The sequence below is a fragment of the Sebastes umbrosus genome, chromosome 14 (assembly GCF_015220745.1).
Source record: "Sebastes umbrosus isolate fSebUmb1 chromosome 14, fSebUmb1.pri, whole genome shotgun sequence".
NCBI lineage: Eukaryota > Metazoa > Chordata > Actinopteri > Perciformes > Sebastidae > Sebastes > Sebastes umbrosus.
This window is the reverse complement of record NC_051282.1, coordinates 20,118,417-20,131,543: the sequence shown is the minus strand read 5'-3', so window position 1 is coordinate 20,131,543 and position 13,127 is coordinate 20,118,417. Positions and strand designations below refer to the sequence as shown.

The window sequence follows — 13,127 nt, the reverse complement described above, 5'->3', positions numbered from 1 at the left end:
GTCCACCGCATCACCCTGTCAGGGTTTATTTCACAACAATGACCTGCTAGCTGTACATTAACCCGCTTATTACACGGGTACTTATTTAAGAAATCAATAATTTGATACAAAAACGGCCTGCCAGAGTCTGACATCTGAACTGCGCCCATAGCAACGGTCTATTATACATAGCAACGGTCTGCTATAAATAAATAATAGACCTTAGAACACCATGATTTACCAATCAGATTTGAGTATTCAACAAATATGGTGTAATAATACCATTTATATACCTTTTAAACAGAGTGTGATTTTATCCAAATTGCATTTGGACTCAACTTGGCACCATTTATAGCCTACATTTCAAGTAATTGATCATAAAAGCTTTCAGAAAATGAACAGTAGCAAGACTGACACAGTCCTTATGAATCCAGATATTAATAATTACCAGTCTAAAGCAGACTTTCAGTTAGTGCTTCTACTTTAATATAATGAATAAATTGCTGTGTGTCACAATCATATCAGAGTTTCTGTTGGCTCAAAGCTAACGTGGGTGGGAGTAATGGACTCAATATGCTTTGTTTTATTGGTGCAAATGATCCCCATCTGTAGCTCTTTTTAATGATGCAGCACAATCTTATCATTTAAAGCTAATTATTTCGTGGACCCCCTGACAGAGTGCCACTGACCCTACTTTGAGAATCACTGCTCTAAAGCGTGTCAATCTTTTTTGGCATTTGGAATGCTAGAGTTTCGACCAACGGAAAATAACAGTATAGTATCTACAGAGATGTCCGTCTCAACTTGTCTCTGTTGCACAATACCACAGGAATGAGATCACCGAACTACCTCAGTTCCAGTAGGAGTAAATTAGTGTGTTTACCTAACAGGCCAGGTCCAATAGGAAACTGCTGGAACCTGTTTAACTCTGTCACAGACAGGCTAGGGTGTGTCAGTTTTATCCCAGAGGGAAAAATACAGGAGTGTTTCTTCTCATGGTCTTCTTTTTGTGTATGTTGAAAGAGGGTGTAGGCAGTTTGGGGGTTGTTACAAGTGGGAGGGTTTCCTGAGTGATGGCATACACCCTTGTTTAAAGAAAACAAAAAAAAAACTACCGGCACCTCCCTTCCAGGTAACTTTTCCCACTTTGAGATTTGGAGGCACCAGCAGAGGTTCTCAGCAGGTAAGTCACTTACAACATTTTTGAAAAAAGACTTTAAATAGAACTTGATACGAGGCAGTAGCTACAGAGAATGGCTCATTAGCTAAAAATAAAGCTATTTGTAGAGGCACACAGAAGCCTGATGGGGCATTTGTTTGATTTGTATCTTATATTTGTTGATAAAAGCGGTGATCATCTTCTCTAGTGTTTTCACTCTAACTTCATTATTGCATGCTACTTAGTGCTGTAATTGAAGAAGTGCACTCTCTAATGAGGCAAAGAGAGTCTGCAGCTACTCTCGGATTGTTCACAACTGCTTTGAGATCTCATTAGCCTCTTGAAATGCATCATTCGTGTGCACTTTTTAAGGTCAATGTAATGCCAATACAGCATGTCAGCTGAGCAGAGGTCAGGGAGGTGTTTTATGTCGTAGTAATTCTCATAATTCCCAGTGTGTTCAGGGGCGGAGAGGAATGCTGTAGTCACAGCTGTGATGTCGTTCAGTTCAGATGGTTAAAACTTACATTACCTTTTTGTTTTACAAGCGGATCTCACACACCCATTCCACCATAATGGAGACAGCTGAATCTGTAGCAGCCGATGTGGACAGCAAGAGAAGTGTTACCATTGAAATCGTAAATCTCACTAACAACTACTGCCTCATCAACCCAAAGTAAGCACCGACTGCTTTGTCATTTATTTTGAAGGCTTGTTTGAAACGTATTAGAACGTGTGTTTAATATATATGTGTCTGTTTGTGTACAGGGTTTACCTTGAGAATGGGGAGACATACAACCCACCTCAGCCCACAGTGCGCCCACTCAAGTCAGAGGTCTGCACTTTCGCGAAGGGCGGCGGTGCAACCGGCAGCATTGGTGTGCTGACCTACGACCTTTTCGAGAGGTCGAAGAACGGCTTCATTGAGAACCTGGCCATCATGTTCTCCGTTCCGTGGGACTACAACCTGTACAAGAACTGGTTTGCGGTGGGCATCTATGTAAACGGCCGTAACTGTGATAAAGAATTGTACAAACAAATGTACTATGAGAAGAAACAGCATGAGAATGGGTTTGTCAGGGAGGAGGCCACTGGATCAGGAATCAATCATGTGGGCAACTACCTAGATATCAAGGCCACAATGAGTCCCCTGGGAAATGCCATTATGAAGGTGGAGGTGTGGGATAAGCTTTTTACACCCGTGCAGCAGTCGTACTAGAGACTCCTAACCAGTTTGAGTCCCATCAACAGAATTCCTCCCTCCACCTGAAGCCGTCGGCACACATGATTTAACAGATGTATTGTTGCTGACATGTGTCTGTATCCCTGTGTATTACCCCCTCAGTAAATCAGCTTAAGATCATTGTTAAGTTTGTTTATAAATCCAGGCAGCAATAACCTCCCCCTTTATAGCCGAAGCCTCCGTCTCTTTCTATAGCATCCGGTTTTAAAATGGCATCTTTAGAAATGAAAATCAAAGGATGACTCACGGAGGACGAGAGCTTAATAAAACACACTGAGGGCTTGTCTGTATTTACCTTCACACTGTAATCTCAGAAATAAAATAAACCTCTCTGCTGAAGCTATTTGTGTGTGCATGTGTGTTGATTGAGTTCAGAAAAGTGCTTAAAAAGATAATTAAGATGGAAATGTTTGAATACAAACTATATTTTGAAGTGGAATTTAGATTGTAAAAGAGACAAAGGGTGCAGTTTTTCTCCATATGAGAGCAGCATACTGTAGGGACACACCCATATCCATCATTGCCAACACTGTATTTACAGTACACCAAACATGTGAAAATGTAAGACTTTATAGAGCTTGGTTTAACATGCATCATATTTAAATGATATTACATGGTTGGCATTTTGTTCAAAATTAACACCTTCTGTACAATTTTTCCAAAAATATATGATTATGAAATATTTGTGCACCTGTTCTGTAGTGTATTTCTATAAATATATTAGTAACCTGCAGATAAATTATACAGTTGTGAAGCAGCTATAGCACAATGTAAAAAGGACACAAGAGACTGAGCAGACAGACCTCTACAAATCAGTTTAAATAATAATAAATATATCCTAGATCTCAACGAACACCTACATGAAAACAAACAGTAAATTCTTGGCTAAATAAAACCTTGAGTCATTAAAATGTGTTTTTAAGAGACTCCGTAGAACAGTATTTGTACTCAGATTTTGAGATAAAGAGGGTTTTTATTGCTGGCCGTCCTGGCAGAACCAGAGGGAACACTAAAATCTCTTCAGTTATGTGGTTATTGTTGAAAACACATAGTAAACTCAAGGAGAAAATGAATAGATATTTGCTTTTTTTTTTTTAAATTATGATTCTGGCAGGAACTACTATGAGGTATAGGAATGCATTTAGGTGGAGACCCCATTATTGTGACTGCTCAGCAGCTCATCACACCTACTAAAGGCTTTATAATTCTTTAACTGGGGAGAAATTACAATCTTGACGTGTTATCTCATCATCTAACAACTTGTTTGGCAGTAATGGCACAGCACATTAACCTCAGGAAAATATAGTATTCCAAGCAGGACAGCGTGTCAGCTGTTAATTTACATCGCAGGCGAAGTTCCCCCGATTTTATTCCGTATCTCAACGCTGCATTCGTTGATTCTGTTTTCCCGTTAGATTCATGATGCTTTTGCTGCATTAACTGTTCAGCCACAAAGATGCCCAGATCAAAGGTTTTTGCTCACTGTCACCGTTGCATTTGCATAAAAGCCATCCATAATCTAGAGGCATAAACTAGGCCCGTTTAGGCTCAATCCCTGAAGCATTGTTGAGTAGTGTATCAGAAGATCCCTATAAACAGATGAGGGACACTAAGCAGAAACTTTTGTTTGTCACAGCTTTAAAATTTGCACACGTTCCTTTCATATTTTCTCTTTCAATCTCTCCTCTATGTTTACTATACCTGCGAATAAGTCTCCTTTCATGTTTTGTATTATATTGTTCACTGTGTGTGGTTGTGAGGGAGTGCTTTTGTGTTTGTGTCTGCGTATACGTACAGTAGATGTGTTTGCACATGCATGGATATTTTGGATATGTCTTTTGTGCATTATATGATTCATATTTAGGAAGTCTGAATTCAAGAACAGAGTGGGATTAGACTTCTTAAACAGGAAACACAAAAGATATGTGGAAAATGTATTTTCCCGTGTAGATAAACTTAAGAAGCTCAGCATTTGTGGATGGAAACTGATGCTATTTACCACTAAACAGGAGTGAATCTAGCTGTTTGTCATGGTAAAAAGCTTCTGTCAAAACCCTTCCAGGATGTTAAGTGGAGAGGGACGTGGATGAGTGCAGGTGCACCATCGAAGTGACAAAAAAACAGCTGATCACACTAAAACAACAGTGATGCTGAAGCCACTGCAAGATGAGCAGAGGTGAGAAAAAAAACTGTCATGATTTTACCATATCAAAGAAACCACCTTTTTAAATTGTGCAAGCATTATCACTTGGTATTTCCTGTGTTTTGTCAACACACTGTTGAACTGTAGTTTCCACGCTATGAATAGAAAAAGGCTGAAGAGTGAAGCAAACAAGCAGCATGCATCTCCTCTCTTTGTACTTGAAGTCTCTATTTACTTCCCCTGTTGTCATCGACACCTGTTATCAAGACTGTACAGTGGCTGGGTCTCTTCAGAGCATGAACAAATTACAAGAACATTTTAATATTTCAGACTCACTCAACAAAACTGGTTCTGCTGATCAACACAAAGCTCATGCAAAGTAACTGGACGAGTCTGATCATAATCTGTCTGCATTAAGCATTCAGCTTCCAAGTTTGTATTTCAGTCATTCTGTTTGCTCTGATATGAAGCCGAAGCACATGAGAGCTGTATTGTGTATTTACTCAAACTGGGTGCGTCCAAACAGAAGCATTTGAATGTCAATGACTGGAGGTTTGGGTGTGAACGGCAGCTCTTTTAACAGCCTAAACCACTGCATGCGCATAGATACAATCAGCAGCAATATACAATACAGATTCTTCTCTCATCAAAGAGAATAGAACTTAAAAGGTGCCAATTTTGAGTGCCTTCAACTACTAAATAAGCTCTCAAAGACTGCCATCTAGAGGCCACCTCTCACATCAAGTGTGCTCACACAGTATACAGCTTTACTGCTCAAAGCAAGTCTCTATAGATACTACAGTGACAGTAAAATATAATGTATAGATTCAGAGTGTGGGCTGCAGTGGTTAACACTGTCGCCTCACAGCAAGAGGATCGCAGGTTCAAACCTGTCTTGGGGCACTTCTTTGTGGAGTTTGCATGTTCTCCCCGTGTTAGCGTGTGTTTTCTCAGGGTTCTCCAGTTTCCTCCCACAGTCCAAAGACATGCAGGTTAATTGTAGACTCTAAATTGCCCGTAGGTGTGAATATGAGAGTGAATGGTTGTCTGTCTTTATGTGTCAGCGCTGTGACAGTCTGGCAACCGGTCCAGGTTGTACCCCTGCCTTCACCCAATGTCAGCTGGGATCGGCTCCAGCCCCCCGCGACCCTGAATAGATAAAGCGGTTACAGATAATGGATGGATTCAGAGTGTTCAATGACTTGGTTCAATGGTTTTAAGTAGAAAAGTTTGTGTCCTTAGAAACATCATCATTATTAGCAGACAGTTGCTGCAAGCTGCAAGTGAGCAGCGTCAATGTAACGTTAAGCTCACTAAAAGTGCTTGTTTTTGCCACTGACAGGCTCAGATTGTTATTATAAGTGTCTGACAACATTATGGAAAGGACCCGACAGAGAAATAAAATGTTTTTCTGACCTTTCGTTTGATCCGGTCTGTTTGTTATTGTGTCTAAGTCCCGCTCAAGGAGAAGTCTTGTTGTGAAATCTGAATATCCGTATACTCTAGCTCAAATAAATACGGTAGGCCATCAAATTCAAAGTCCTCATCCACATTGTCGAAATCATTTAAATATTCAGCCATGACATTGAAAATCTTTTAGATAACACTAAGCTACGTTTTCTGTTCTCCAACACATCAAACTCTGCCCAGCTGGCACTCGCGTTTCCACCATGGATGTATTCCACTATTCCACCGTTGTCTTCCGGCAATCACCTTGCAAGATTTCACAATGAGACTTTTCCTTGATCGAGATTCTTTCCATAATGTTCTTAGACACTTATGATAACAATCAGAGCCTTTAATGGCAAAAGCAAGAACTTTTAGTGGACATAAATGACGGTGCCGGCTTGCCCCAATACAGCTGCCGTCTACAGTGCTCTCCCTAAATACTGGACCAATTTTTGTAATTGTTGTCACTATTAGTCAATTAGACACAAAAATATGGTAGGGTCCAGGTTGAAAAAGGCTGAAGTTACCCTTTAATCCTGCTATTCCTGGCTCCTAACAGGTCTTGACATTCAGCAAAGCCTGAGTAGTTCACTGTGTGTCCGCCCTGATGTGTGTCAGGCTGCAGCCTCGTCATCGGAGCTCAATTACAGGCCTCAAGCTCAGTCAGGTTCCCCGCTAGAGGGTAAAACAATAAAGTCAAATATAGTTTTTTTAAGATAAGCTGGAGTTGCATTATTCTGCATATTTGTTTTGTTTTTTCTGCGGGTCATATTTCGCAGACTGTTCATAATTCCTTTGTATGAGATGTGAAGGTCGAAGGTCATATTATTACCAGCAGGCTTTGGAAATTGTCTCATCATGTTAGCTTGATATTTTGCAACTTCTCATCATGCAGATGTGTATCATGTAACAATACAGATAACCTGAGGGAGGACACTCAGTGTTCTCTACAGTACTCTTATTCTTATTACAAGAAGCTGACATGCCATGATGCTTCTTTTTTTGATGCCTCTAAGGCTGTAATAAATATTGTTTTAAAATGTCACAAACCAATTCAATTTCCTAACTTGTATTAAACCATCAAAAAAATGTTGGCATTTATGTTATCACCCCTACAGTGTTCTTTAACCCCAAATTACTTTAAGACTTTTTCATTTGACCAGGGTACACACTAAGTTAAAGTATGTAAACTAAAGTACATGAGCAGTGATCGTCACCTATATTTCATCGAAACTGAGCTGTCCTTGTTGTTTTTTTTTCTTTTGAAAATACAAGATAATAATACAAACACCCATACAATGTTACTTAAAGCGTTTATCATCAATATTTTTTTTTTTAATGAGAGCATTACTACAACTTAATAGCTTTATAGCAACTTTCAGCTCATTGTTTCCATATTCTGACCTGCAACTTTACTGTTGTGGTTCACTCTCAGGCTCTCATAGCATTGTTTTCAGCTGTTTTCATCAAAAAGAAGCACTTAAATCTTGATTTACGCTGCTCGCCCATTACCAAAAAGCAAACAGACTAAGTCGGGGACTAGCTGGTAAATATAGTGGAGCATTTAGCAGCTAAAGAGTCAGGTTTGCCTCAAGAGTTAGCGGAGACAAAAAAAACAAAGCTAAAAGAGAGTAAATATTTGATTTACATTATTTACATTCTTCAAGTGGCCAGAAACAAAACTCCAAATGCATGCAAATGTTGCTTTTTCTGCAAGGCAACCGTGTGCTAACAAGTTCACATTATACTTGATACGTGATAATGTGTCAGTTTTGTGTTCACAGCTCATTTACGCTGCCTCTAAGTTGTGATAAAATGGGTTAGTGCAAATTTAAATTATCCATGAATAAATTACTTACGAGATACTTTCCATAATCCTGAGTGTCTACAAGCCTAGATTCAAGTCTTCAGTGGTGATGTGATGATCTATTCCTGATACGGTATGTTAAAGCTAGGGGCGGCAGCATTGGAGAAACTAGCAAAAGTATGCTAGATTTTGAAATTATCCAACCGAAAAACCGAGCCCAGTATTGCCAACTCTTTTCCAATGACAGTAGTTAGCAGCACTAGCTCAGAAAGTCACACAAACTAGTGAGAAAGTCACCAAGTCTGCAACACTGACAGTCCGTCCCTTCAGGCCTCCCTCCAAAGACTCTCCCCCAAAATTATTATAATGATGGTAAACATCTAACACAGGTCTTTCAACCAGGAGACTGCTGTTTATGGCCCGTGGGAAAGTAAAAGTAAACATTTACTTATTTTGTCACATAAGTCATTTGTCATGTGACTCGTTAGTATCATTAGTCCCATGAGTCACGTGAGTCGTTAGTCAGCGAAGTTTACAACACCCACCATCGTTTCCTAACCCTAACTAAGTGGTTGTGTTGCCTAAACCTAGCTTCCTGTGAAAACGGAAGTTTATTTTGAAAGGACACTATGCATGTAACAAGCATACATCGACCCGCCGTCCCTGACACGTCCAAAAGTAACTCAAGAGGAGTGAGTAACCTAGTGTGCCGGTATCCGATGCCGAGAGGCACTGACCAAGGGGGGGTATTTGACGAGTCGGGAGCGAGAATGTTGTTGTGTCGACGAGCTTATTACAGTCCTTCGACAGCCACAGAGCATTTGATTTATTGATTGCTGTCGGGATGTAATGAGAATTCCAACAAATTTAACAAAACAGGTTTATAAAATACATTACCTACCCTTTCTTTAATACTGGTAAAATAATCCTATTCAGTACGTGATTAGTTTGCTGTTGATTTTGTTCTCTGTTGTCACCAATGGCAGCTTTTAGGTGAACTCCCAGAGCCGGCAACACCTGTCAATGCATTGTTTTAATCTCTTGATTCAGATTTTCGCCTCAGCTGTCGCCATATTGATAGCCGTGCGGAGGCAATAGAAATGCACCTTTGCAATTTGGCACCTTTGATGTTGACCTTCACAGGTCGGTGCATGCCCTGCTCCTTTTCCACCATCATCGAAGAGCTGAAGTATATTTCTGCCTGTTGTCACTCAAATTTTCAGCTGGCAGTGGAACATGGTTGTTCATGCTCTGTATTTCTGTGAGTTTATTCTGACTGATCGAGCAGCAGCAGTTCTGATGTCAAACCTACTTGAACGTACAGTCATCTGCTGCCAGCTCGGTGTCATCCAGCTGTAGGGTCAGCTCTGACACAGCAGCGCCAGCTCAGCTGCCTGGATCTCACACAGCAAAGTAATTACTCGTGTCACACTGAATGACTCGCATCGATGGGTGCAATCTTTTAATTTTCACCAAGTCTGGCAAAACTTCAGCATGTGTTCTAATAAACTAGTCGGCGTGAACAACGTCTAATGCAAACAGATCTTTATGAATAAAAACATCTATAAAACCGACGAGATATCAATAACTCATCAATAACTTGGCGTAGACTCCAGGAAGCTGACTTTCTCTGGCCACCTGGAGGTTGACCAGCTGTCGTCATTGATGCTGCTGATGAATGCTCCTTCATATGAAGCAGTGAGGCTGACACCGTCAGCCACCTCTGTTATTTCAGCCAAAGTCCCCAGCCAGCCACACTACTAAGTCTGCCAAAGGAACCAGCGGTTGATGTACAGATGCCCTTACCCGCTGTCCTTGCAGCCACCCTGCCAGGTCTGGGAAGTAACAGTCACCAGTTCCCAAGGTGAGGAGACCCAGAGGCCCCAGCAGAGGCTCCAGAGCCAAGACCTGCAACTGGAGACGCAGCTGTGGCTCTTGGGTGTGATCACTACAGCAGAGAGAGGAAGGTCTCTTGTATCTCCTGAAAACACAGTTTCTGTATCACTTCTAGAAATATACCGTATATCTATGTATCCATGGGTGTGCCATATACGTTACATATCTTCATACAACCGTTCATATGATATCTTACGAAAAGTTATTCCTTATTTTTCGTGCGTTTTCCTACCAGTGTCCAAAACAATTTCCGCTTATTACATGCATACGGTCTTTTCGAAATAAACTTTTGTCTTCATAGGAAACAACTTGGTTAGGTTTAGGCAACCGAATTACTTACTTAGGTTTAGGAAAAGATTGTGGTTTGGGTTAAAATAACTCCAGAAGTGGCATAACTTAAGTACAGAAGTTATGTGACAAATAAATCAGTGTTGATTTCTGGTTTCAGACGGGGTACAAATAAACGGTCATTGTTGAGAGAGAAACCCCGACAGGGCGATGCCGCACCCCGACCCGAATCTACTCTCTTTTAGATTTTACATAACAAAATATATCTGAAGGAATGAAGTCATGATCCCTGGTCCATTTCAGAGAGCAACTCCAACCCGACAGCATCAAGTCATGATCCCACTTCAGTGTCAGCTAAGATCATTGAAACTGAGGCCCATGGGTTTGTGTTCAGATCAGCTGATTTATATACAGTACAAGTTGAGGCGGCTGTGGCATTGCTGAGGGACAGGACAATAACCTATTGGCCTCATGTACTCCCTAGAAGGATTCCTGCTAGCAGCCGTCACCACGTTCAGAGCTGTGCGGAGGCAATAGAAATGCTCCCAATCTCGCATTTAGCACCTTTAAAACTCCAGAAGTTGCCTGAGAATCAGCACGTTTTTAGGTTTTCTTCAGAATCAAAGTAATCCAGTGGTAGTTGTCTATACATCTATGGGTAAATTACAAACAGTAACTGTTATTTGCTAATTCGGCATACTTTTAATGGCTTATAGTTAATAGGTTATAGCCCAGCTAACACGCTCTCTCCATGGAAACGTACCTCCTGGGTTGGGGGGGTGCAGTTGTCTCGATTTAGTCAGAGGGGGTTCAGCATCAGACACTGAAAACCCCTGGTCTATTTCAAAGACGGGCTAAGACATGACTTGACATAGGCTACTACAGAACATACAGTAGCTCGGTAAGTTAGTTCTCAACTGACAGCCAACCATGCTGAATGCAAGGCATCCTAACGGGGCAGTTAAGCACAACAACTGTGACTTTTGCGATAAAAGCAACACATTTGGCACAGATGTAGGTTCTGGCCACCAAATAAGCGCTAAATATTCCAAATGTTGCAGAAAACTGATTTTATGACTCTTAATGATTCCCACAGCGTGTTCAAGCTGATTAGATCAGATGTCAGAAGATCACAGACATGTTTTTGTTCCCTCTTTATTTTTTAAGGGTGCTTTTAAAAAGCTTTTAACCTGAGAAAAACATGAAAACCAAATAAAAGGAGCATGGTTACTTCAGGGTCAAAGTTCACCCCTTTGCCTTTCACGATAGAATGGCAAACAATATGATCTTCAGCTTTCCATTGGTACATTTATCTTTTAGTCAGCAGTAAAATTATTGCTGGATAAAGTTCTGGTTCGCCAGTAACCTCTAATCACAGTTAGACTAATAGACTACACATTTACACATACAGTATATACAGATAAGCTATTTTTCTGCACACAAGGATAAACAGCAGCAGGTCACATATGTTTATAGGGATACAGTTGTTCAAGAAAAAAGACAGGACATTTTGAGTTAACCTTTTTTATACATTTTACTTTTCTTAGAGATGAGAGTCATGTTGGTGCTCCTGAATCACAAAGCAGTCTGTCACGGTATCACATAAAACCACTAGAGAGCAGAGTTTCCTGCCTGAACACAAACTCATACACTGTAAATTGACCATGTGTATTTGACTTGTGTACTGAACACACAAACATGTTGTTCGCTGAAACAACTGATGTAATGTGACTAATACATTATGATTGTTCCCACAATCACATTTTGTCTAATGGCATCAGAACTGGTTTCTGGCTTACTGTATAACAATAAGGAGTAACACAGAATTGGATGAGATCAGAAGGGGGGGTGGGGACGAGGATGACCGGACATCTAGAGAGGAAGAAGGTCACCAAACACACTTTCCCACCCAGCCCTGCCAGACGCACACACACAGGGCCCACCCTGCAGTGCTGTGTTTGCCAGATGAGGGTGTGATACATGACTGCTGTCACTGCTTCCTTCACTACATCAGCAGTTGCGCAGCATAGCAACTGCACCACAATACACTGAAGATACAGTGAAACACTACCTGAGGCCCAAAGCAATGCCATCTGCACTGCACTCAGGGGAGAGGGGTGTTTAATCAAATACTGACAAAGGTTAAAGGGTACTTTTGCTAGATTGATGCTGCAACTCTGTTAATGTATCCCAGTGAACACCAGCTGCTTCTTTCATGTTATAATTGGCTGAGAAAGAAACGGTTTTGATGGTTTTCCTTTATCCGACAGTCTAGATAAGTATAAATAAGCAACAGCCAACAATCCAACTGTAGATTTAATCGTATAAAATATATTTAAAAAAGCATATTAAAATACATACAGTAAATGGTGTGAGAGCGAGCAGAATGTGCTCTCTCAGATAGTACAGTAAGTCCTGACAATGGCAGAAATATAACACAGTATATAAATACACATTTTGATCCAAATCTGAAAGCACTTACAATGGCTTTATCGTCATTCAAAACTGAACAATACATAACCACATTATCATGATTAAGCTGAAAGATAACACTTTTATCTTTGTGTCGTTGCTCAGTGTTTATCGCTATACTGCGTCTTTTTGTCTGAACTGATGGAGATGTTAGATAAACTTTGCTTCAATTAACTCATCATGTGATCATGAGGATTGTCGTTGTTTGGACAGGAGAAAGAACTGAAGGATTTCTTACAAAAATAGACAATAGCAGGAAAGAAATCTCCCTTTCTAGGCGTACCCACTCATTGTGTCCCATCTGTAACCTCTGACCTCAAACCTTACATACGCCATGGCTCACATAACCAGATCCATGCATCACACTACACTCGTTTCCCTGTCCTTTCTTTACACATAAGAGGACCCTTTTCATACATCAAACATGGACACATACCTGTATCCAATTAGTTTAGGTTGCGCTTGTCCTCTTGCATACATACTGTATATTGTCGAGTAAGTGGCTCAAGCAGAGTTAAAGGAGACATATCATGCTCTTTTTCAGGTTCATACTTGTATTTTGGAATTCTACTGGAACATGTTTACATGATTTAAAGTTCAAAAAACACATTATTTTTCTCTGTCTGAATATACCTGTATTCACCCTCTGTCTGAAACGCTCCGTTTTAGCGCCTGTCTCTTTAAGACCCCC

The 13,127-nt window shown here is 40.6% G+C and overlaps 1 protein-coding gene and 1 long non-coding RNA gene across 2 annotated transcripts in view; both read left to right on the top strand.

Annotated features, from left to right (window-relative positions):
- Positions 1-13,127, top strand: part of LOC119501808 — a 40,191-nt gene that overhangs the window by 19,783 nt on the left and 7,281 nt on the right. The gene's annotated exons all lie outside the window — the stretch shown is intronic.
- On the top strand, positions 1,008-2,724 carry apnl (actinoporin-like protein). Its single transcript, XM_037792439.1, has 3 exons — positions 1,008-1,162; positions 1,687-1,814; positions 1,907-2,724. The coding sequence occupies exons 2-3, from the start codon at positions 1,714-1,716 to the stop codon at positions 2,355-2,357; spliced, it is 552 nt and encodes a 183-aa protein (XP_037648367.1). The 5' UTR covers positions 1,008-1,162; positions 1,687-1,713; the 3' UTR covers positions 2,358-2,724.